This window comes from Lontra canadensis, unplaced genomic scaffold, assembly GCF_010015895.1.
Source record: "Lontra canadensis isolate GAN:19392208 unplaced genomic scaffold, GSC_riverotter_1.0 scaffold37, whole genome shotgun sequence".
Classification (NCBI taxonomy): Eukaryota; Metazoa; Chordata; class Mammalia; order Carnivora; family Mustelidae; genus Lontra; species Lontra canadensis.
The window spans coordinates 15,318,357-15,345,466 of NW_022631031.1; the positions used below are offsets into that span (position 1 = coordinate 15,318,357).

Here is a 27,110-nt window from a genome sequence, read left to right on the forward strand (position 1 = left end):
GAGGGAGAGAGACAAGCAAACTCCCTACTGAGCATGGAGCCCTATGCAGGGCTCAATCCCAGGAACAGGAGACTATGACCAGAACCAAAGTCAGATGCTCAAACAGAACCAAAGTCAGATGCTCAACCTCAGAGCTACCCAGGTGCCCCCCTTTTTGGTGTTTTTTGATGAATAGAAGTTGTGAAGCAGCTCTAATATATTGAAGATTTGAAAAGCAGACTTGACCCAACTTACCAATAACACCTTTGAGCCCTAAATCCCATAGAAGCCTTTGTTTCAGATCCATTCTATGATTTACCTTTATAAATCTTTTTAAATGACTAACCAGTCACATTATCTTCTCTAGTTTTGGTTTTGGGTTGCAGAGGGTGAGGGGAGAACCGCACTTTCTTTAAGGATCCAAAAACAAGTTTACAAAACATGTTTTGAGATTTTTTCTGAAATTATTTTTTAGGCTGGACCAGAATACGGTCAAGGAATGAACCCCATTAGCCGCCTGGCTCAAATTCAACAGGCCAAAAAGGAAAAGGAGCCAGATTATGTTCTGCTTTCAGAAAGAGGAATGCCCCGACGTCGGGAGTTTGTGATGCAGGTATTTCTAACATTTATATTAGAAAAAATTTTTTGAAACACTGAAAAAAAAAATTGGAAACACCCAGGTTGTAAAAGAGACATGGGGGAAAGGCAAACTAGGAACTAATAACATTCCTTCCTTCTAGGCCCACCTACCAACTTGGTTGAAACATTCAAGTGTCAAGGACATGTTAAAATAGACAGTCTGGGTTTTTGAAGGGACTGTGAGTTCACACAGGTTATTGACCACGGAGTTTCTAGTGTAGAGTGCCTATCTCTAACTTATATTAAAGTTTCCAGCCGGAGGCTGTTAACAACTGGGAACAAGGATACAGATGGAATTAGAAACATCATTTAGGAGATAGATGTCGTAGATGGAATAGGGCCAAGAGCATGAGCTTTTTTGGGTTATCTGGAAAATTAAGAAAAGAAAGCTGACTTCCTACCTAACTCTGGTGAGGACCGAGAGACTCAGAACCACTGAGATTTAGGCCTCTAGAGATTAAGAGGTTGCAGATTGAGGTACAATGCCTAAAATACCCGCCTTTTAAAATTCTGCCTGTTTATCTTCATTTGCCAACTTAAGCCCCAATATCAAAGAAACCTTAGATTCTTATTATGTAAATTTCAAACATATCCAAGGTGGTTATATTTAATAGTAAACTGTAAACAATAATATAATGGACTAGCAGTGGCATATGAGGAGTATGACTAATATCCAAACACAACAATGAAGACTTTTTCTGCCACACTTGCTTCAGCTGTCAATTTTTCTTTCCTCCTTCCCTCCCTTCCATTTTTTCTTGAGGTATTTCAGAGCTAATATCTAGCCACATACCATTTCAGCTTACCTACTTAGTGTATATCATTAAAAAATATGGAAGTTTTCCTTTATGTTCTTACATTAGGCACGATTCATATTCATTAGAATCATCTAATACTCAGTCCATATTTAAATTCCCCTTATTGTCCCAAAACTTTTTATTATAATTGGCTTGTCAAAGAAACTTTTTCCAGTCAGACCCGTGGATCTCACCTTTAATGTAATCCAGTTAAAACCCATATATATCTACTAAGTCCTCACCATGTGGTGGACATTTTGGTAGTAACACGTAGTATATTTATTAACTTTTCATACATATCTTTTTTTTTTTTTTAAGATTTTATTTATTTATTTGAGAGCGAGCGAGAGAGAGTGCCTATGCACACAAGCCAGGGGAGGGGCAGAGATGGAGGAGGAGGAAGAGGGAAAGAATCCCAGTCAGACTCTGTGCTGAGTGTGAAGCCTGACACAGGGCTTGATCTCATGACCCAAGATCATGACCTAAGCTGAAACTAAGTGTCATCACTTAACCAACTGAGCCACCCAGGCACCCCCTTTTCATGCATTTCTTAATTTTACCTTCTTTCCCAATTTATAATCTCCACATTTCTTTATCTCACAGTACAAAGTATAGTATATGTACATAACAGTACCTTAAGAAATCTTTGGTGTATATTTGCTGCCTATCTGCCTGACTGAGAGCTAGTTGTTTGGCTTTGTTGGAGATGTAAACTTAACAGTGCAGTCACAGATAAACCATGGTTGGGAACCTAAATATCCAAAAAGGGGGGACTGCTTCTGTGACTAGTAAACACATACTATCTAGATGTCATTAGACCCAGAAGTCTTATTCTAGTACTTTCACTTCATAAAACACTTTACCATTTTTCCTTTTACATGTTTAGGAGAATTCTAGGAAGAATTCTAGAATATATTTTTTGAACTCCGATAGAGGAAAAAAAAGGGAAGGGGGAAAAAGTCACCTAAAATTTAGACCTATATTAGGAATAAAAACTGGCTTTGAGTTTATTAAACATTTTTTTTTCCCTGCAGAGTATATTGAGTACCCCTTCTGAAAAAGGAATTTAGAATATCTTAGGCCAGCTTCCATTTTATGGGTATTCATAAACATTCTAGTCAAATGGGAACATTTGGCTGTGCTTTTAAATGTTTTCACACTGAATTCATATTGCTTTCCCCTTCTGGAATCCCCAGTGGATTCATTATAGTATTGCAGCAAGTTTATCAAAGTAAAGGCTTTTGTATAAACTACTTAAGCAATGTTATCATTTGTTATAACTGAATGTGGAAGTAAAAATATCTAGAGGTAATATAATACGCTCATATTTATCTATCACTGTGAAAAATAAAGATAAGTTTGTATGTTATAAAGTAGATGCAGTTACTTGTATTGATTACTAGGCAAAGAAAAATCTCTGATAAGATTATTTGGATATTTAGAATATCCAAATATTTGGATATTCTTAAATATCCAAATATTTAATATATTTCTTAAAGCTTTTTATTTTTTTAGAAAGCTTTTTATATTTTATATCTTAATTTTTTGAAGAGAAAATAATGACAACTAAATTAAATGTATATGACATATACACATTGTGTATAGCACATCCTATTGAGTTAATTTTTCCCACCTGTGATTAAAATCTCAGGTTTTTAAAATATAAAGCAAATTTCTTCAGTTTTATTTGTGACTCACTGAAAGATAATGAATTGTCTTTGGTATGTGCTATTTTAGAGTTTTTTTTTAGTTTTTTGAGGACTTGACTCGTTTAAGTGATTTGTTTAAATGTAAAAATCTGGCAGTCTTTTTTTTTTTTTTTTAAAGACTTTATTTATTTATTTGACAGACAGAGATCACAAGTATGCAAAGGAAGGCAGAGAGAGAGAGAGGGAAGAACGCTCCCCAATGAGCAGAGAGCCTGACGTGGGGCTCGATCCCAGGTCCCTGAGATCGTGACCTGAGCCGAAGGCAGAGGCTCAACCCACTGAGCCACCCAGGCGCCCCAAAATCTGGCAGTCTTAAAGTTACTGCTTAGCAAAATAATTGAACTTCTTTGCAGACAAATTAATATTTTAGTGTAAAAATATTTGTAATGGGGGCGCCTGGGTGGCTCAGTGGGTTAAGCCGCTGCCTTCCGCTCAGGTCTTGATCTCAGGGTCCTGGGATCGAGTCCCGCATTGGGCTCTCTGCTCAGCAGGGAGCCTGCTTCCCTTCCTTTCTCTCTGCCTGCCTCTCTGCCTACTTGTGATCTCTGTCAAATAAATAAATAAAATCTTAAAAAATATTTATTTGTAATGGTTAAAAATTTTTTGAGTTTTCTAGAAAGATGACTTACAAAGTTTACTTATATACTTAATTGCTTTTATAATGTTGTGATTTTTCTTTTTTTTTTAGTGACCACTGTGTTTGTTAGGGAATCCAAGTCCTTCAGCACACTCACCTTTTCCAGTAGTAACAAATAAGTCTGGGATAACTACCTGCAAACTGTTGAGCCATGCCATTATAAAAACTTGTGTGAAGTGAGGGGTGAGTGAATGGCAAAAATGAATCTGGAAGCATCTTTTCTAATAGTCAGTCCTGAAGGTGTCAGAGTAGGTCAGATGGGAAGCTGGTAGATTCAGATCCAACGTGAATGCCGAGATGGGAACAGCATTCCCCAAGATCAGGAGACGGGAGTCAAAGAGTATAAGGCCTGGGTGGAGAAATGTGATTTAGAGATGAAGCAGCAAAAGAATTGAATGAGCGTGAGTGAGGGGTATGTAGCATGAAAAAACCAGATGATAACATTTTTTTGTTGCTCGGTGATCTTGCTTCCATTTACTTTGGCAAGTCTTTTGACCCTCAGAGCAGTAGAGGAAGCTTCTGACGTAGCTAGCCTAATCTGTTAGCTTGCAAGCATTCCAGCAACAACACAGGGGCGTGTGAAGCTGGGGAAGCAGAGCAAACACTGGGAAAAATAACAGGTATCAGAGGTCTGGCTTTACCCGGGGACTCAAGCGCATTATAGCTAGGGCCTGCTGTGTTCAGGGCAGGGCAGGCCAGCACAGATACGGCTCACGTGTGTTCACTCAGCTCCAGGGAACCACTGTGGACTGCACTTGATCAGTGCTTCTGAGTGAGGTCTGTAGAATCTGGCTGAGTTGTCATAATGTGATGGTTTCTAGTTTTAGAAGAAAAAGACATGGCGCAGATTTGAACTATGACATTTGTGATAGTTGTTACAGAAATTCTATAATAAATACATTTTCAGTGTTTCGTGTACTACAAGAACTAGGTCATTTAGTTCATCTTTACTAAAATTCTATTAAAAGAGTATAATTTCTTTGTCATATAATTTGCACATTGTTTATATTTAAGGTTTTTTTTTTTTCTAACCACTGTGTTAGAAGTACTTTGTTCACTGAATCTTAAAAGTAGTGATAGAAATGGTAACACGGAACCTGAATACTGTGTAAGAATAAATGGCAAACAGTACACAAGTCTGGTTACCAGATGGGAATTGGTATGTTCTGAGACAAATGAAATAGCCAATTATGCTTTCACCCAAAAGCCAGAAAAGAAAACTGCGGGTAGAAGTATCATGCTTTATGTCTGAAAACTAAATTTACTACATACTAATTCATTGCTAGTACACAGTATATTATAATTGTGAAATTTTATTAAAGTGGCATGAAGCTATTGAAGCTAATTTTTTTCTAAACAAAGCACAGTGACATCTGGTCAAACAATCCAAATTTTCATATATAGATTGCCTGTTCAGCTCTCTTGCTTATTTTTGTATGGTTTAAAAAAAAATAACATAGAGGCATTCATTATATATTCTGGAATGTGAGTCCTTTTCAGTTACATGACATTTCAAATATCTTTCCTTGTGTTGTGACTCTCCTTTTTCCCCCCCGATTTTAGTGATGCTCTTGAGGAACAGAAGTAATTAATTTTAATGCTGCCAAATTCCTCCTCAAAAAGATCTTGGTTGGTCTTAGCACTTTGTATTTCCATGTAAATTTTGGAATCAGCTTGTCAAATATTGTAAAAACATGTGGAATTTTGATGAAAATTAATTGAATTTACAGGTCACATTGAAGAGAATTGATATCATACTGATTTTCAGTGCATGAGTATGGCATATCTCTATTTATTAGGTTTATCTTAATTTTTCTTGGTGCTTATTTTCTGTATAAAGTTCTTAAACATCATAGGTATTTGATTTGCATTTAATAACTTTTATAATTTCCTACTTGATTGTTGATGGGATATAAAAATGCAGTTGGCTTTTGTATACTACTATTTACATAGAAAACTTAGCACTCATAAATTCTTGTAATTTATCTGTAGATATTCTTGGATTTCCTATGTAAATAACATATCTCCAGATAATGACGGTTTGTTTTTATACTTCTAATTCCATACCATATTTTTTCTTGCCTTATTGTTCTGTCTAGGATTTGTAATAAAATGTTAAATGCTAGAAGGCATCTTGTCTTGTTTCTAATTTCAGAATTTCAACGTTACGTATAACATTTGCTGAGGTTTGCTATAGGTTTTTTACAAAATGCCCTTTATCATATTTAGGAAGTTCCCTTTTTCCCCTAGTTTACTAAGAATTTTTATTATGAATGGATGTTGAGTTTTATCAAATGCTTTTGCTCCATTTATTATGATGACTGTATGTTTTGCCTTCTCAACTTATTAATATAGCAGATTCTGTTGACAGATTTTGTTTGACTTTCAAATGTTAGACCAATCTTAAATTTCTGTGATAAACCTAACTTCGTCATGATTTTTCTTTCTCTATATTGCTTTGTTCAGTTTAGTCTTATATAGTTTAAACTTTAGCAGTTATATTCATGAATGAAATTGGTCTGTAAAATTTTTTCTTATACTGTTCTTGTTGGATTTTGGAATCAAAGTGATACCTCACTGAATAATTGGGGACTGAGATCTCTTTTTCTATTCTTAGATGAATTTTTGTAAGACTAACATTATTCTTCCTTAAATATTAGGTAGAACTTGCTGGAGGAGCTCTCTGGAGTTTTCTTTGTGGAAATGCTTTTAATTATTGTGGGTTTTTTTTTTTTTTTTTTTTAATGGTTATAGAGCTATACAGTTCGGGGTTTATTCTATGCCAGTTTTGGTAATTTGTATTGTTGAGGAATTTTTCCACTTTGTTTAAATATTCAAAAATTTTTAGCTGAAATATTCAATATCCCTTGTTATTTTTAAAAGATTTTATTCATTTGACAGGGAGAGAGAAGAGAGAGCATAAGCAGGGGGATCAGGAGAGGGAGAAGCAGACTCCCCACTGAACAGAGAGCCATGTGGGACTTGATCCCAGAAGAAAGGCAGACACACCAAACTGAGCTACACAGGCTCCCCTGTCCCTTATTATTTTTTTTTAATGCTATACAACAAAATGTAAAACAACAAAATGTAATGTATATAATGCTATACAACAAAATCTCCCATTTTCATTCTTATTCGTATCTTCTCTTACTTTTCCTTGATCAGTCTTAATCTTTTTTTTTTTTTTTAAAGATTTTATTCATTTATTTGACAGACAGAGATCACAAGTAGGCAGAGAGGCAGGCAGGGAGAGGGGAAGAAGCAGGCTCCCCGCTGAGCAGAGAGCCCGATGCGGGGCTCGATCCCAGGACCCTGGGATCATGACCTGAGCCGAAGGCAGAGGCTTAACCCACTGAGCCACCCAGGCACCCCAGTCTTAATCTTTGATTTATCATTTTATTAGTCATTTCAGGAAACCAACTTTTGGCTTTTTCAAATTTTTTATCGTATTTTGTTTTCTATTTCCTTAATTTCTGCCCTTGTCTTTCTTCTTCTTTTTTCTTTGGATTCATTTTTCTCTAGGAACTTCTTGAGCCGGATGTTTAGCTCATTAGATGCCTGCCATTCCCTAAGCTTTTATGACTGTATATTTTCTCCTTGACCCTCCTTTAGCTGCAAACTTCAAATTTTGATATTTTGTATTTCTGTTATTACTTACTTAAAATATTTTCTAATTTTTACTGGGGTTTCTTCTTTGCCTGTAGATTATTCGGACTACTTTGTTTAATTTATAAAGTTGTGATTTTCTTCTTGTTTGCTGCTTTGATCGTTTATTGAGACCCAGTTCATAAAAACAAATCTCACTGTGGTTGTGTAGTTCTTATTTGTCCTTGTAATGCTGCACTTTTTGCTTTCTTTTTAAACATTTTCTTAATGTATTTATTTGGGAGCACGTGGGTAGCTCAGTCACTTAAGCATCTGCCTTTGGCTCAGATCATGATCCCTGGGTCCTGGGATTGAGCCCCTGCTCAGCAGGAAGTCTGCTTCTCTCTGCTTCTCCCCCTACTTCTGTGTACTCTCTCTTTCTGTCTCTTTCTCTCATTCTCTCTCTCTCTCTCAAATAAATAAAATCTTAAAATTTTTTTTTAATTTTTTAATTTTTTTCCTTTTAACTTTCTGATTTACTTTTTTTTCTTTTTTTTTTCTTTCTTTTTTTTTTTTTTTTTTTTTTTGCATTAGGTCTTGGCAGGTGCAGCATTAAAAACACTACCCAATTTGGAAAATATATGTGTGGATATGAGATGGCTGATGTATTTTAAATACATATATAGACATATATGTGTATGTGTGTGTCATTTGTTTCCCAGAGATAATTGTGGAATAGTTCTAATGATAAAAAGCTCCTGTTAGCGGCACCTGGGTGGCTCAGTCAGTTAAGCGTCTGCCTTTGGCTCAGGTCATGATCCCAGAGTCCTGTGCTCACTACTCAGTGGGAGCCTGCTTCTCCCTCCCCCTGCTTGTACTCTGTCTCTGTCAAATAAATAAAGTCTTAAAAAAAACAAACTCCAGTTATTGAGCAATTATGATATATTATACACTAGTTTACATACATTTTCTTGTTTAATTTTCAGAGCAATACTGTGAGGTAGTATAGGAGTACCTCTTTTACTGATGAAAAAACTGAAGCTTAAAGATGTTGACTAATTTGAATCAATTCATACAGTTAGGAAGTAGTAGAATTTCTTTTCTTTTCTTTTTTTTTTTTAAAGAGACAGAGAGGGAGGTTTGGGGAGGGAAGAGAGGTGCCGTGTCCAGAGTAGAGCTAGAGTCTCAGGGCTCGTTTGCATGATCATGACCTGAGCCGAAATTAGGAATCCAGTGCTTAATTAATTGAGCCACCTAAGCGCCTCTAGAATAATTTCATACCCAGATCTGACCTGGAAATCTTTGTTCTTAACCACAATATTGTATTAACCCTTGTATATTAATTTTCCTCAGGAACTATTTATATAAAGCTTTATAAACTTGGGATGCAATGTGAGCATTGTTTTAAATGGCAGCACCATGAATTTCAGTTTTTTAGTTCATTAAATAAATAATACTAAATGTAGTCATAATCTATGTAAATTATGTTACAATGTGAATTTATTTTTCTGCTTATATAAATAATATTGTTTTAAAAATCAAATAACGTAGAAATATGTAAGGAAGTAAAAATCACTTAAGATTCTGTCACCCTGAGATAAACCCCCATTGTCAGTTTGAGGACCATATTGTTGTATTTTTCCCCACGTATATTTTCACTTGTATTTATAACATTATTTAAATGGGTTAGTATCTTAGTTGCTGTTTTCATTATGGACCAAATTTTATGTTTTTGAATGTTAAAGAGCATGACACATTGTTTTATGGTGTTAAGAAGTTCCTGTTTACCAAAGCAGTTATCCTCACTTTCTTCCTTTAATCTTATCAGGTCAAAGTAGGCAATGAAGTTGCTACCGGAACAGGACCTAACAAAAAGATAGCCAAAAAAAATGCTGCAGAAGCAATGCTGTTACAGCTTGGTTATAAAGCATCCACTAGTCTTCAAGATCAACTTGACAAGGTGAGAGCTAAATTTATATGTACATATACCTATCCTGTCAGAATATCAGAGTGAGGAACAAATCCTATTCCAGTGTTTTTGACTCTAAGTAATGTCTTAACTACTGTTAAAGTAGAAGTCAGTATACTCTATATCTTTAAAGATAGATTCTCCAGGTACAAAATAACATCTGTTTATGGGGCCAAGATGAAATATTACAATCTTACAGTTGGAAAATGCTAAAAAATTACATTGGTGTATAAGTTTTATATAATTCCAGTTGAATACTTTTTAGCTTATTGACTCGTGGTTTTTGCCATATAGCCACAGTTTTTAATTTGTGCTTTTTAAAGAACAGAGTTTGTGAGCCTTTATTTCTGGAATACAGCTGAAAACACTGGAAATAAAGATCCTGAGTTATCCCTTTAGGGCAGGAACTATATTGGACAGGCGCTCTATAAACTAATTTTTTTATTTACTTTAAGTTTAAAGGTAAACTCAGAGGGTGTTTATTTTCTGCCAAGACTTATGTTCATGGTCCCCTATTTCTTCTGCGGCAGTTAATGACATCATTAACACCTACCTCTGTTGCAAGAGAAGCAGAGAACCCCAAATTCTGTACTTGGCAGATAACTTAGCACGAACTAGCTTAATTCCATTTTGTATTATCATTTTATCTGTGTACATGTAGAAATTATTTTGACTAAACATTTTATTAAATGAAAATTCATGAAACAGGCTTAATGATTATTTCTATCAAAAACAATATGCTTTTTTTTCCATGCCGTTTCTCACATAAGGATTCTGTTTTAGAGATGTTTTCAGTTTCTGTAGGAACACATTTCTGAAATTTAGAGTAAAAACAAAATCATGTATTAGAAAACATTTAGATATACTTTTCTTTTTAAGATAGCTGTGAATATCTAGGCAATTATTTTGAGTGATTAAGATTTATTTGTGTGTGTGATATCGCTAGAGATTTCAATTCTGTTTTTATAACCTGGCTAGTCAGTGCTTTTTCTTCTTTTAAAAGTATTTGTAACATGAAACCTAACATGTGTTCAAGATTCTGTAGTTCTTATATTGTGTATATGTTGTTTTAACTTAACACATTTATATTGACTTAAAACTGGTGAGTGATTTATAAATATATGTCAAAATAAATCTCCTCATAGACATGTATTTGTATGTTAAGTGAAAATAAACCACTAATTTTATTAATATGAAAACATTTTTTGTATATGTACTATATTATTGTTCAAGGTTCTCCAGAGAAACAGTGCAGCAGGATGTGCGTGTGTGTGTGTGTGTACATACATATTCATACATTAGTCACAGAGACTTATTTTAGGGAATTGGCCTGTGCAGTTGCAGAGGCTTGGCTAGTCCAAAATCTGAGTGAGAGGCCAGCAGGCTGGAGAATCAGGAGTTAAGTCTGAGTCCAGAAGCTTTCTGCTGAGTTCCCTCTTGCTTCACGAGAGGTCAAGCTTTTCTTCTAGGTAGGTCTTCAACTGATTAGGCTCACCCACATTACAGAGAGGAATCTGCTTTACTCAGAGTTCAATGATTTCAGCGTCCGTCTCTTCCAAAATCACCCTCACAGAACACCCAGAATAATGCTCGATCAGTTACCTAGTCACCATGGTCCAGACAATGATGCATAAAATTTACCCATTGCACTTACTCAATGCCAAACACTGGTAGCTGAAGATAATAAGATGACTGAAACTTGGTCCCTATGCTCAGAAAACTAACCCTTAAGTGTTAACAGTGAGTAGCTTTAATCATGTAACAAAAATTATAGTATCCCAGAACCTAGAGAATGTGAAGATGAATCTGGAAAGTCAGGAATAGCTGAGGCCACTGTTTTTATGTGAGTTAAAGAGCTTGATGAGTTACTAATTTAAGATTTGAACACGGAAGTGACATGATGTGTTTTGTGTTCTTCAAAAGACAGCGTGTGAGTAACACAGGGAGTGTATTTGAGCAGGATGAGACTGGAGGCTGAGAGTCCAGCTAGGAGGCTAGCAGAGCTGATCAGGTAAAAGAAGCCGAGGGTCTGAACTCAGGCAGTGGTGGTAGAGAAGCAAGGGGATAGATAGCTGAGGTATTTCTGAAGTGTGTGTGATAAGCTTTCAGTAGCCGATAATGTGCATGGGGGAGATGGGAAGGAAGAGAAAAGAAAACCTGTAAACAGGAAGAGAGAGTGGCTTTAAGAAGTAGGTAGCATGATTCCTCCAGCTGAAGTACTGTATGGCGACTAACAGAACATTAAAAAAAAAAAGAGGTAGGTAGCAGTCATAGGCTACAGAGAGATCAGGACAAGGACAGAATACACTGATCGGTCAATAAAATCTGTGATGAATGTGGGAAAAGCAGCTTAAAAACCTGCAAAAGCGTGTTTTTAAAAAGTTTTTTTTCTTAATAAACAATTATATATATGGCTGAAAGAATTCAAATCGCATGAACGGGTGAACACTGAGGAGAAAGTTAATCTTACTTCACTCTGAGATCCTTGGTCTCTTAGTCTCTCTTTTGAATAGCATCTTCCACAATGACTTAATTGTACAACATTTAGAATACTGTCTGAAATACAGTGAATATTATATAAGGATTTGATAAATAGAAATAAATATCTTTACAGAGATATTCTATGTGTATATTATAACATATCCCCACTTTATAAAAAATTTCAGATTTATTGAGATGCAGTTCAGTGAATTTTGACAAGTGTGTTGTTATATGCATACACATTCATTAACTGGCACCACAATTAAGATGTATAATACTTCTGTTACCCCAGAAAAGTTCCCGTTTGTAGTTCATCTCTTCCCCTCCCCTTAGCTCCTGGCAAGCACTCACTTGATTTCTGTTTCTATAATTTTGCCTTTCCAGAACGTCATATAATTTGGCTCATACATTAGGAAGCCTTTTATGTCTGGCTTCATAATGCTAAGATTCTTCCGTGCTGTTGCATTTATCATTAGTTTGTTCTTTTCTATTGTCTGTTACTGTTTTAGTCTGCACCAACATTTGGGCTCTTTCTACTTTGAGGCTGTTATAAACTATGTGGCTGTAAACATTCATGTATAAGTCTTCATATGTATATATTTCTCTAGTATATTCTTTATGTACATATTTGTATAATTAGCGCATGTGTAACTTTGTTAAGAAGCTGTGAAGAGGTTTTTCAGAGAGGCGGTACCAATTTGTATTCCCACCAGGATTGTTTGAGAGCTGCAGTTACTTCACATTCAGCTCTTGGTATTGTTGGTTTTGATAGTTTTGATTGTACTTGTAGGTGTATAATGTTATCTCACTGGAATTTAATTTGTATATCCCTAATAACTGATAATGTTGAATATTTTATCATGTTTATTTACCATTCATATCTCTTCCCTGAAATGCCTATTCAAAGTTTTGTCTTTTTAAAAATTGGATAGTTTGCTTTCTTATTGAGTAGTTGTATAAGAGTTCTTTATATATTTTGGACACAAATTTTTTATCAGATAAAGAACTCCCCTGCCTTTTCCTTCCCTCCCTTCCTGTCCTCTCCTTCCCTCCTTTTCCGCATAGGTGATCCAGTTGTTCTAGCATCATTTGTTTCAAAGGTTAATGCTTTTCCATTGAATTCTTTTAGCAATTGTTGAAAATCAGTTGACCACATATTTGTGGGTCTGTTTCTAGATTCTGTTCCTTTAATCCATATGTCTATTCTGAAGCTATTATAATTATGTATGGGTTTGAAATCAGATAAAGAACTCTTGTCTTTGTTCTGTTTTTTTTTTTTTTTATATTTTAAATTATTTTGGCTAGTCTGGAGCCTTTGCATTTCTATAGAAATTTTAGAATCAGTCTTTACCAAGAAAAGAAAGAGACAACTGGGAAGTTTTCTTTAGGATTGTGTTGAATATCAGTTTCACGTAAATCAGTATCTTAATATGGAATCTTTCAGTCCATGAACAAGATCTAGCTCTCCATTTATTTAGGTTTTTATAGAAATATCTTACAGCAGTGTTCTGTATGTTTTCATAGAAATACTTTACACAATTTTTATGTTTATCCCTAAGTGGTTCATGTTTTTGGATATATTATTAATGGTACATTTTTTAATGATGTTGGTTTTTAAACCAATGACTGTACCATTCAATTTCCAGTTCTTTTCTATTGTATAGAAATAAAGTTGGTCTTTATACATTGACCTTGTGCTCTGTGACCTAGCTAAACTGAGTAATAAGTTATAATAGTTTATTTTGTAGAGTGTGTGGGATTTTCTGCATTGATGACCGTATCGTCTATGAAGAAAGTTTTATTTCTTCCCTTCTAATCTGTATGCTTTTATCTACTTGCCTTGCTTTATTGCTGTGAAAAGAGCATCTGGTACAATGGTGAATAGAAGTGGTTGATTGTTGAATAGGAAAGCAGATATCCTTACCTTGTTCCCCATTGTAGAAGGAAAGTCATTCAGTCTTTCACCTTTATAAATACCATGATGATTGTAGTTTTTTTTTCATAGGTACTCTGTATCAGATTGATATTTCCTTATATTCCTGCTTTATTAAGAGATTGGGTTGTTTTTTTTTTACTTAATTGTCAGTACATTTTGAATTTTGAATTTTGCTAAATGCTTTCTCTGCATCTTTTGATATGTCATATGATTTTTCTGTTTAGCCTGTTGTAATGGTGAATTTCACTGGCAGATTTTTAACTTTGTCCTACAGATTTTGACAAGTTGAGTTTTTATTTTTATTCAGTTCAAGATATGTTTTAGTTTTCTTTTTGGCTTCTTTCCAGTCTTGTATTCCTTCTGATTTTCTTTCTGCTTATTTTATTGTTAGTGTCTCCAGTTATAAGTTGGATAGTGTCTCCACTTCTTTCAGTTTTATCAATTTTGTTCTGTGTACTTTAAAGTTTTGTGGTTAACATATATATATATATATATATATATATATAATTAGCATTGTTATGTCTTTTTGATGACTTGGCCACTTTATTATTATATGATTTCTTTCCTTAGCCTTGATAATCCTTTCCCTGAATTCTGCTTTGTCTGATGTTATTATAGCCATCCCGGTTTAAATTTGATTAATGTTTGCATGAGATATTTTTCCGCCATTGTCTTAGCCCATCTGTGTCTTTATACTTAAATTGCTTTTTTTAAGAAAACATAATTGGGTCTTGCTTTTTAAAATCTAATTTGACAGTCTGTCTTTTAGTGGAAGGTGATTAGACCATTTACATTTATCGTAGTTATTGATACGGCTGGATTTAAATGTATTGTCTTACTACTTGTTTCTATTTATTCCATTTATTCTTTGTTCACTTTCCTCTCTTTGACCTCTAATATGGTCATACATTTTATTTTTCTATCTTTCTTTATGACCTCCTATTGTGATTATACTCTGTATGTTTCAGAGACCTCCTATTGTGGTCATACATATTACTTCTATATATAGTATAAACTCAAAATTTATTGTTACTAATTATGCTTTATATAGTCAATTATCATTTTATGTTGTTGAAATCAGAAAAAATGTCTTATATTTACCCTCATTTTTACCATTTTCAGTAGTCCTCATTCATTCGTGTAGATTCATATTCATGAATAATGTTCATTTGTTTAGATTTCTTTCTGGTATTATACTCCTGCTTATAAAACTTACTCTAGAACTACTTGTATTAACAAGTCTACTGGAAGTAATTTCTCTTGGTTTTTGTTTGATAAAGAAGTCTTTATTTCATTTTCATTTTTGCAAGTTATTTTTGTCTGGATATAGGAATCTGGGTTTTTTTCTTTCAGTACAGTAGTCTCCCATATTTATGGTTTCACTCTCCATGGATTCAGTCACCTGCGGCCATCCACAGTCTGAAAGCTCATCAGAAAATTAATAGTTGCCTAACTCTACATTAGAATGCCTTTGCCATTCACCTCACTTAATCTCATCCCATAGGCATTTTATCATCTCAAATCATCACAAGAATAGTGAGTATAATACAGTAAGATATTTTGAGAGAAAGATCACGTTCACATAACTTACTATAGTGTTATAACTGTTCTATTTTATTATTTATTATTGTTAATCTCTTACTGTACCTAATTTATAAATTAAACATGTTGTAGGTGTGTATGTTCAGGAAAAAACATAGTATATATAGGGTTTTGTACTATCTGTGCTATCAGGTGCCTGCTGGGGAACTTGGAATGCATCCCCTCTAGATAAGGGGATCTACTGTACTGAAAAGATCTTGTTTCATTGTCTCTTGACTTGCATACTTTTTGTTGAAACATCTGCTGTAATTCTTACCCGCTCTTTCCTCTTCATGTTATCTTTTTCCCTTTGAAGGCTGTCAGAATTTTCTTTTTTCATTAGTTCTCAGCAGTTTGACTATAATATGTGTAAATATGATTTTTTTTTTTTTGCTTTATCCTTCTGCCCTCTTGCCTGTTCTTCCTCTCTCCTTCCTCCCTTTCTCCTCTTTTCTTCCCCCTTCTTTCTTCCCCTTTTTGTATTTTTCCTGCTTTAGTGGTCTCTGAACGTGGTATCTGTGGTTTGTTATAATTTGGCTACTTCATCAAATTCTCAGCTGTTATTTCTTCAAATATTTCTTATTCTTTGTTTCCTCTCTTCTGTGGAGTTTCCAGTTATACATTTGTTAGACCATTGGTATTGTTTTATAGCTCTAGTATCTTTTGTTCCTTTTAATTTTTTACCTTTTTTTCCTGTGCCTCAGTTTGAATAATTTCTATTGATTTATCTGCAGTTTTAGTGAATATTTTTCATCTGTGTCCATGTGTTAATAACAACATCAGCATTAATTTTCATTTGTGACTGTCCCCCAAGATTTCCAATCACTTTTGTTCTATAGTTTCTGTTTCTCTGTTGAGATTCCCCATATATTTAAACATGTTGTCTGTCATTATATTATGTACATTACATATATTAAATCTTCTAACCTGCTAATCTTAGGTATTATACAATTTATTTTCTATAATTCTGACCTCTGGGTCCTGTTTTGTTGACTTCTTTATCCTCTGACAATGGGTAATTCTTGAAATTTTGGTTGTCTTATAATTTTTGAATAAGTAATGGACATTTTATATTGAAAAATTTTGGAGGCTGAGTTAAACAGTATTTATGTTGAGGAATAGGCATGTCTTTTCTGTCAGACTATTAATTCTGGAGGGTGTAGAGGGTGGTATCAATCTTGTCAGTAGTTGAGCTCATTTTGAGTTTTGTTGTTGCTATCATCACTACTGACTTCAAATTCCTTCAGCAGTGGTGTGCTATTATCTGTGTTTTGTGTGGGCTGAGGTTTGGGGAGGATTTTCCCCTCAATGTTTCTGCTCTGCCCTCAGGTTTCAGGAGTCCCTCTTCACTGTCCCAAGGGGTGAGGTATATATGCATGCTCTGTAGTCAGCTGTTGTGCTTATTACTTGATCATAAAAGTATGGTGGGTGTGGGGACATAGTTCTTGATTTTCTTGCCCAGACTCATTCTCAAGCAGACTGTGTGCCTGAGTCTCAGAGGTGGGTGCCTGAGAATCTGCATTCTTCTGATCTGCTTCCTCTTCTCTTCCCTAATGTGACTTAATACCTTGCTCCACTTTCCTCAAACTTTTAACCTCCCTCAGGCAGCTTTCTTCTCATTCTGATCTCATCTTCACAGAGAATGTGTATGTGGGGTCTCCTTGGGCCTTCCATTGACACCCACCTGCATTTATGAGCATTTACTCCTCTTCTGTCCTTTCACAGTGGTATACTATTTGCCAGGATTATATTTTGTGTTTATATCTAGAGTTTATTTTTCCATTTGAACTTTAACATCTGATAATATAAATATAAAAGCTGATTATAATAGGAAATATGACTTTTTTCCCCTGTAGTACTTTATATCAATAAAACCAGCTCCACACAAAGAGGACATAACCAGTTAAAGTCACTTATTAATTTGACTAAAATACTTACCAATTCAAAATACTTTGGCTTCTCTGAATTTATTTTTATAACAGGCAGATCAAATGGCCTGACAAAAGTCAGGATATTATATGTTTTACTTAAAGTTTGGGCTTAGTTTTCAATCTTCTGTGTATGTCATTAGCAGTATTTCATGACCCTTCTTAGAGCTTTCACAGAACAGTTTCCATTGTTGATTAGACCTCAGAAACCATAAAACCCTTTGAGTTACTTTAGCACTTGTGATGATTGTTATTTACTGTTTAAGAATTGTTTGCTTTTTAACCATCTAGATAGAACCTATGTTGTATATACTACATGTATTGACTGTGAGCCTTTCTTGATTACTTAAATTATAAATTTAGATGAACAGATAAAAGCAGAAAAAGACATAAGCAGAAAAAGACATAAGACATTGCATATAGGAAAGGAAGAATGTTACTGTTCATATTAATTACTTTTGTGTCCATGGTCCTGGGGTTAAAGAGGGAGAGAATAAATAATCACGCTAGAGACTTTTGCCTTCGCTTAATTGGTTAGTTAACTTTTTTCTTTTTGCATAAATCTGTTTCTCTGAATTTAAACAATTGGCTTAATCTTTCAGACAGGGGAAAACAAAGGATGGAGTGGTCCAAAGGCTGGGTTTCCTGAACCAACAAATAACAGTAAGTTTTCACTTTCATGTTGACTATACTTGGTGTTTGTCAGTGGTTCATTGATTAGACTGGCACTGGATATTTATTGGATCTACTTGGGCTTGAGATGTTGTGGTGGAGACAAGGAAGTCATGGTATTTGATTTCCTGGAGCTGACAGAAGACACAAGCACTTATATTCTTAGCATGGTTTAGTCATTGCAAACTAAGTACCGTTTACTCTACATGGTGGGGATCTAATTTTTTAAAGCTGTTTTTATTGCATCATTGTTATAATATAAAAGAATCAAGAAAGTAAAACAATTATCTATAAACCCATCATACTCTAAAATCAACTGTTTGAAGATGAAATCAGAGAGGGAGACAAACTAGAATAGGAGACAACGTGCTGAGGATTGCTGGGGTGGGGGAGGATAGGGAGATGGGGTAACAGGGTGATGGACATTAAGGAGGGCATGGGATATAGTAAGCACTGGTTAGTATATAAGACTGATGAATCACTAAACTCTACCTCTGAAACTAATAATGCACTATTGTGTTAATTAAATTAAAAAAATAAAATCAACTGTATCCCATTTCAGTTCTTTTTATGTACACACATATTTTTATATAATTATCTTGTACTGTGTTGTTTTCATTTAACACAGTAATAAGCATTCGGAGCCAGCTTGAAACTCAACTAAACTGTTAACACTTTAGAACTTCCTTCAGTTTCTAGTAGTTCAAATTGAGAACTTGAAAGAAGGATACGACCCCTCAGCCCTTCCAAACTGTGAGAGGTGACAAAGCCAAAGCCTGGGTTCTTCCGTCTGAACACTGAGTGGTCTCTGCCTCAGGTTATCACAGAGGATGCCGGCAGCCCTGCTCTGAAATATAACTGTTTTACTCCCTGATGGCTGGTTCTCTCTAGCAGCACTCCAGTGTCCTCTGGAGCCAACTCCTAGCTACTTAAATACAACATTAGCAAAAAGTTTGTTTCTTAGCAATTGATCATTCAAGTGATGAATCCATTAGCTGAAAATTAAATTTGTATATTATGATAACATTAATGTTAAATTCTTTTTACTTAATTCCTTAAGTTTGAAATTCTGCCCCAACTGGTTTCTGTCTGATGACGAATACCTGTGTTTAGAATTTTGCAGGCAAAGATGAGAGTAGGCATCTCTTGGGATGGTACATGTGGGGGAAGACAAGAATTCGAAGTTGTCCCTGCTGGCTGCCACGCTGGCATATTTTCTGATCTTGAGCAGCTTGTTTCATGTCTTCTGATTCAATGAGCTCTGTTAAGAGTTACGCATACCAGTTTATAATGCTGAGTATCTTTAATAATCTAACATTTGTAAAATGATTAACCATTCTTGAATAATGTCTGCAAAGGTAACATACTTTGTAAAAAGTAGGATGTTATCATAAAGTGACTCTGTATTATTTTCTTTATTAAACTCTATATTACTTTACAAATTATAGTTAGCTAACCATTGTTTGGATAAATATTGTGAAATTAACTTGGAAGCATAGTATACAAAAATTAAATGCAGGGAATGCAGAATTGGAAAGGAGAAAGAAAATTTTAACCTGGCATAGCTAGCACCTAACTCTAAGTAGACAAAAAAAGTTAATGTACATGTGCATTTAATTTTTGAAGTGGAAGATATTTTTTTAAAGATTACAGTCATAAGAAACTGCTAACAATTAGAACTAAAAAAAATGGTTTAAATGGTTTTGCAAGTGATTGTGATTGCATAGCCTGACTCCTGGCTTGATTGCCTGCAGATTTAAAATATGGACCTAATTTTTGAATGCTTCTCAGGCTTTTTTCATTCTACTGAATTGCAGCAAAAGGTAGACTGGCTGTTCTGTGTGTTTTTACCCTTTAAATCACTGTCATAGTCATGTTGAAGTGCGAGAACACATAACTGTGATATGAGGTTTGTGTTAAATTTAGCATGGGGCAATTTTATGCTTGGCATACACATAAAAAGCTAGATTTTTACAGATGAATGACTAACAAGTTTTTTAAAAGATCATGCATTTTAAAGATCTACTGACGGCTCATGGAAAACTTTGTAAAATATTTAGATACAGTTCAGTTGATAATATCTTTTATTTTGTATTCACATTCCATGTTTTTTATTAATAGAGGGTTTTACTTAAAAACAGGTTCATTGTTTCTTAAAGGTGAACTCTAGCTTAATTCAAAATTGGACTAAGCTCAAAGGTATTCACTGGTATGTGCTGAATCCACCCACTAAAAGATTATTTGGAGGCATTTTTCACATAAATATTTTTCCACTAACCTTTTAAAAAGTTTTATTTAGCCTCTCTGAAATATGCTGGCTCTTCTAGGTTCATTAGAGATGACCCAGGACAAATACTTTTGGGATGGGATAGAATTCTTCTTGACCTTTTCAGTATCAGTTGACTTGCCAAAATTTGTGTCACTTTTCTGTCATATCCTTATATTGTTAAACTTATACATCCTGAAACCAGGAAGCCAAACTATCCCAGTGACATGACTTAAGATAGATTGTAGGCTTGCTTCCCACATGCTGTGTACGTATTTAGAACCTCTGCTTTTACGCATGGGTGTGGGTGAGGGTTGTACTTTTAATTTTAGGAAAACAGACCAATAGATTCTTTAAGTGTTTTGGGAGTGTCCCCGAACAATTTACTTTTGTGCCTTGCATAATAACAAAACCACTTTGTAATGAGACAATTAAGTTAGTTGGATTTAAATATTAAACAAAGTGATCATGTTAATTATTTATTTAGACATAAATCCTACGTTGGAAATCTAAGCGTGTAGCTGACTTAGCTATCTACTTTTAAAAGATTGTTGGGTTGTTTATGCCCCGGCTAGTTTTCTTTGAACGAAGTCCTATCCCGTGAATATAGGTCTGTTGAACTGGCAGCTGGGGCAACAAGACCTACACATCCTCATTGCCTGTTCTCTTGTACCTGGTGAGACTGCAAGGGGAAATGCTGGTCCTCTCCTGAGCAAGGGAAGACAGATTCACATGTTCCAGAAAGACTGTCTCCCTCTTTTCCATGGGTGGCTATGTTGGGCTTGGCTAAGTGATGAGAAGCCTTTTTATTACTTGGGCTGGGATTCTTTTGTCTTGCCCATTGACTCTAGGGAGAAGAGAGGCAGCATTAAGCTTGCTTCTGTTAACAGTCATACATGTTGAGTTTGTAGTTAAAGGCACATTCATTTATGGAAAAGAATCTGAAACTAGAATGAAGGCCTTTAATTAGATTAACATAGTATATTTTTCTGAAATATTCTTAGGAAAGATTGAATTTAAATTTTCATGAATTTAAAAACTGATTTGACTCAATTTTTAGACAAAAAAAGTGTTTTTTTTTTTGTCTAAGATACATGGTTTTTAAGAAAGGCTGCCATATGAACAGTTTAAAGATGCATTTATTGATTGCAGTATGAGTTTTTTTTTTTTTAGTGTAAGAGCAAAGGATGAAAACATGAAAAAAAAAAGATGGATATAAGTACATAAAAAGTGAAAGTGAATTCATGAAGCAGCGTAAGAAAATAAAAAGGCAAATGATAAACAGTGTAAATTGCAGTATATATAGCAACAGGATAAATAAACATGAAGGACACAAATAGGCTAATAAAAATAAATGTAAAATATGTATATATATTTTAAAAATTTTATTTATTTGTTAGAGAGAGAGAGAGAGCACAAGCAGGGGGAGCAGCAGGCAGAGGAAGAAGCAGGCTCCCTCTGAGTGAGGAGCCTGATGTGGACTCTCCCAGGACCTGGGGATCATGGAGTATGTATTAAAGAGCTAGGGCAGTAGTTACCTATATACTGAAATCTACTTCAGGAAGCTATTATGGCTTTTATTTCTAATTTTAATATTTATTTATATATTTATTTACTTATAAAGAGAGAGAAAGAGAGAGAGAGTGGTGGGGAGGGGCAAGGGCAGGGAGAGAGAATCTCAAGCAGACTGTCCCTGGCATGGAGCCCAACACCGGGTTTGATCTTATGACTCTGATGACCTGAGCTGAAATTGAGTTGGACACTTAACTGATTCAATCCAGGTACCTCTCTGACTTTCTTTTTTTTAAAGAAGAGAAAACATATAGTTTTCTAAAGTGCTGAATGAAATTTTAATTTTAGATATTTGTTTTGGAAATCTGAAATATATGCTCTTCTCGGAGCTCTATGGGGATCAAAAGGTATCTAAAACTATCATAACTGGAAGAGAGCTTATAACGCCACATAGGTGAAAGTTTCCCAGAGATTGAAAGTTGAAGTACTAATATACCTACTTAACTGATTTTTTCTGTTATAAAAGAAACTCTACAATAAGCAGAAGGAGAAAATCAGGTTAATGCTTATAATTACTTATTTATTAGCTTATATAGAAAGATGGAGTTTTATAAATCCAGTGTGGTGTATTACAGTTTGCCAAGAAATGTTAAACTTGTGTGTTATTATCTTTAAAGAAAAAACACAACTTGACACATAAAGCATTTAACACATTTAAGTTATGAAGTTGATAATATAATAAACATTTGTGAACACACCACTCAATTTAAGAATAAGAATATTACAGATATCCTTACCTCCACATTTTCCTCTTTCGTATCTCTTGGCCTCCCATGCCTCTCCACGACAGAGGTGACCAGTCCATCTGCATTTTTTATGTAGTCCCTTTACCCTTTATTCCATAGTTTCACCAAATAAGTATTAGTCCTTAACAGTATTTGTTTAGTTTGCTTTTTTTTTTAAACTTTAGAAAGATGGTATTCTTTCTAAGCTTTATTCTCCCACTTATTGTAATTTAAGATTAATTTGTTACATTATTGTGTTTCATCCATTATGTGATTATTGATCCAAATTTGAGTTATTTTCAGGATTTTATTATTATTAATAGTAAAACTATGAACATTTTTTAATCTTTCTCCTGGTGCACATGTCTAAGAGTTTGGGGGATCACATCTGCCTGTGGAATTTATATATTATAGGGCATATGTACATTCAGATTTATAAAAATACCAGTTGTTTTGTAATGGGAGATCCCAGGTGCCCCTCAAAGTATCTACTTCTCCACACTCTAGAAATAGACATTTAAAAAATCTTTTACCTTTGATTTCATTTTCAATGATGAATTTAGTTGAAGTTTAGTTCCAATTCAACTATATCATTAATCTTATTTTTCTTTTTTCTTTTTAGTTTTTTTTACAATGGATAAAAATAAATAATGCAAAAAATGTAAAAAGTCTTCCCCACTTTTGTTCTCATTCACACATTTTTACCCTGTCTCCCAAGCAAGTTAACTTATGTTTGGTTTCTTTTGTACTGTTCCAGAATCTTCCTATACATATACAAGCAAATTCAAGTATGTATTATTATATCCCCTAGCATTCCAGACACACTGTTGTACAATTTTCTCTTTTCACTTAACAATATGTCCTGAAGAGCCTTTCATATTGATATGCATAGGACTTTTTTATTATTTAACTAGTTCCTAACTGATGGGCATTTCGATGGTTTATGTTATTTTTCTATTATAAATTATCCTGCTGTGTAAAACCTCAGACATATATCATTTTATGTGTGTGTTAGTGTATTTGTTAGGTAAATTCCTACAAGTGGAATTACTGAGTCAAAGAATATGAAAACGTATAAATTTTGATAGATGTAGCCAGGTTATACTCAGTAGAGATTTAACAATTTACATTCCTACCAGCATTATATGAGATTTCCTGTTTCCCCCCAGCTTTAGAAACACAATGTGCTGTCAAACTCCTGGATCTGTGCCAATCTGATAGTTGAAATATGGTATTCAATATAGTTTTATTTTGCATTTCTCCTATTGTGAATGAAATTAATGAGGTTGATTATATTTTTGTATGTTTATGAGCCCTTTCAATACTTTTTATGTCAGTGGTGTCATAATTAGTGCTCATTTTAAAGTTAGATGTTGGTCTTCTATTCTTCCTAATTTGATTAGAGAGCGTATGTGTATGTGCCTTTATAATAGGACTTGCCAATATTTTTCAAGTTCACTTTGTTTATGGTGAAATCTTCTTTTAAAGTTTGGTTTTATTTTTAGTATATTTGCGTGGTCTGTCTTTTATAGTCCATATATATAGCACTTGTAATCTTAACATAGTTAATAATGCCTTCCCCACTGTGAAATTACAAAAAAATTCTCTTACATTATCTTCTGGAAATTTTATAATAAGTTTTTGTTTTTTTTTTTGTCTTTAAATCTGTGGTCCATCTGGGATTTATACTCCAAGTATGGCTTCAATTTTAATCCCCATGGTGTTGATACTTTACCATTATCATATATTAAGATTCTATATTTGGTTTTGTTCTGGACTTTCTGTTCTCTTCTCTTCATTTGACTGTCCATGCTCCGATTTTAATCATTGTGTCTTTATTGTGTTTTAACATGAATCAATTTAAAACTCCATTTATTTAAAATAAATATGAACAGAGAAGTGCTCGATCCATGATCTTTCAGCACATACTACATGGAGTACATGTAATTGGAAAGATAAAAATCCCCTTGACATGGGAAGTAAAAGGAGCAAGGGTAGTCAAAACATTGACTAAAATCACTAAAGGAAGGAAGAGGCAACAGTATGCTTGAGGGCTGTTAGGTTTAAGATTCAGGAAGGCAGTGGTGACAGTCTCCCTAAAACTTCTGCATACAACAGATGTGGCATTTATTCTTTTATTTATTCAGGTGTCTCTTGACTGTATGGTACTATTTTTGGTATTATTGGTGATTGCAAGAACATGTTTTAAAGTTGAAACTGCTTCTTGGAAAGCTAATCAATCTAAAAGATGGTTAACCACCTCTCCCCAAGGGAAAAGGAGGGAAGACTTAAAAAATAAGTGCAATCTAGGGAAAAAAAACCCAATTGTTTTGATTTAAAAAGTAAATCATGAGAGCACAGTACCTGACATTGTAATTTCGTTTGAACAAATGAAAAGAATATGGTGTTTTTTTTCCCATTTTTTTCCCACTTTTTCCCCACTGTATTGGTTGTCTTAGTTACCATTTAGGCCTGTGCTTCTCAGCTTGGTGTTGCTCTACTCAATATAAAAATAGGTGTCGTTACTGGTATTTCAATAACCTAATAGAAATATTGCATTCTTTCTTAGTAGATTTATTGCTTTGAATTAGAAATGTATCTCTGAATTTCTATCTCAAGTTGTTCTGAATCTCAGATTGGCATTCTTTGGTAGAAGAAACCAGAAGATGATTTATTATCCTAAATATTACCCTAAATAAATACAATCTGTCTGAAAGGCAGATCCTTGAGCTATGGTATGCGTAGAAGAAAAACAATACAAGCCGTCTGAAGTGTGAAAAGTTTGGAGAATGTCCAACCTCTCATTTTACAAACAGGATGATTGAGGCTCGGGTGATATATTAATTTGCTTGAGGGATAGTAAGTTAGGTAGAGGTAGTAAAGACTTGTATCTTCTGATTCTGAGGTCCACCTTTGCCACTATATAACATGTTTATTTCCATATATATCACTTGCTAATAAAGAATAACTGAATAAAGCTTTTTCTCAGAACTTCCACTAAAATTAAGTATGCATTTTCTTAAAAGAATGTTTTGTATATCACGTACCAGAATCTTTTTTAAAGAACATTTAGGATGTTTCATAACATGGAAAATGTCCAAACTATTGTTTCAGATACCAGTTTGATATTTGGGTGGATCATGTAAAAACACTAAAATGGCTGAGAAAGCATGTGAAATGTTTATTTTAACAATGGAACAGCCATCTGCATTACATGATTTTTCTTAAGACTTAAAAAACTTCAGTAATAGTCCATTTTAAAAAACACTCAACAGGCTTTTTGGGTGATGTTATTCAAGTGTATTGTTTTATTCCAAGCTTTCTGGTTTGTGTTAAGATGATTCATAGGCTTTTAGAGCTGAAAGAAATTTTCAAGTTCCTCTAGTCTAATTCATTTTACGGATCAAGAAAGCAAGGTAAAGAGGCTATCTGCTGCTGCAATTCAAACTCAGATAGGGAGGCTTCAGTCTAGTACATTTACCACCATGCTATTGTCTTGTCTTTGTTACACTTTGTGCTAATACAAAATGTCAGACTATTTTTAAATTTTCTGTTTTTTAAAAAAGATTTTTTTAAAGCAGATTTAGATTTTACAACAAAATTGAGAGGAGGGTACAGAGATTTCCTGTATATCCTCTATCCCCACACATGCACAGCCTTCCCCATTGTCCCTGTCACTCACCAGAATGGCTCATTTGTCACGAAGGATGAACCTCCATCAATACATCATAGTCACTCAAAGCCCATAGTTTACCGTAGGCTTCACTCATGGTGTTGTACATTTTACAGGTTTGGACAGATGTCTAATGTTATATATCCATCGTTACAATATCATATAGAATATTTTCACTGCCCTAAAAGTTCTCTGTGCTTTGCCTGTTCATCTCTTCCTCTCTCCCGCAAGCCACCAATCTTTTAATCGTCTATAGTTTTTCATTTTCCAGAGTATCATGCAGTCGGAGTCATAGATACATATTCTTTTAAGATTGGCTTCTTTGGGGCACCTGGGTGACTCAGTTGGTTAAGCGGCTGCCTTTGGCTTAGGTCATGATCCTGGAGTCCTGGGATTGAGTCCTGCATCAGGCTCCCAGGTCCATGGGGAGTCCGCTTCTCCATCTGACCTTCTCCTCTCTCATGCTCTCCCTCACTCTCTCTCTCTCAAATAAATAAGTAAAATCTTAAAAAAAAAAAAAAAAAGATTGGCTTCTTTCACATAGCAATAAGCATTTAAGATTCTTCCACGTCTTTTCATGACTTGGTAGGTCATTTCTTTTTAGTGCTGAATAGTATTCCATTGTCTGGATGTATCACCGTTTATCCAGTCACCTACTGAGGGACATCTTGGTTGCTTCTACATTTTTCCAATTAACAGTAAAGCTTCTGTGAACATTTGTATGCAGGTTTTCGTGTAGACATAATTTTTAACTGCCTTGAATAAATACCAAGAAGCACAATTGCTGGATTGTGTGGTAGGAGTACTGTTTTCCAGAGTGGCTGTACCATTTTGTATTCCCACCAGCAATGAGTGGGAGCTCCTGTAACCCCGTGTCCACATCAGCATTTAGCCGTGGTGTCAGTATTCTGGATTTTGGCCATTCTACTAAGTAAGTAGTGGTATTTCATTTTTTATTTTT

The 27,110-nt window shown here is 34.5% G+C and overlaps 1 protein-coding gene across 8 annotated transcripts in view; it reads left to right on the top strand.

Moving 5' to 3' along the window:
* The window catches only part of STAU2 (staufen double-stranded RNA binding protein 2), a 318,840-nt gene that overhangs the window by 138,279 nt on the left and 153,451 nt on the right, over nucleotides 1–27,110 (top strand). For all 8 annotated transcript variants that reach the window (XM_032869185.1, XM_032869184.1, XM_032869189.1 and 5 more), the window contains 3 exons: nucleotides 455–592; nucleotides 9,175–9,306; nucleotides 17,844–17,904. In XM_032869185.1, the coding sequence (XP_032725076.1) occupies nucleotides 455–592; nucleotides 9,175–9,306; nucleotides 17,844–17,904 (331 nt within the window). The remainder of the gene's footprint in view (nucleotides 1–454; nucleotides 593–9,174; nucleotides 9,307–17,843; nucleotides 17,905–27,110) is intronic.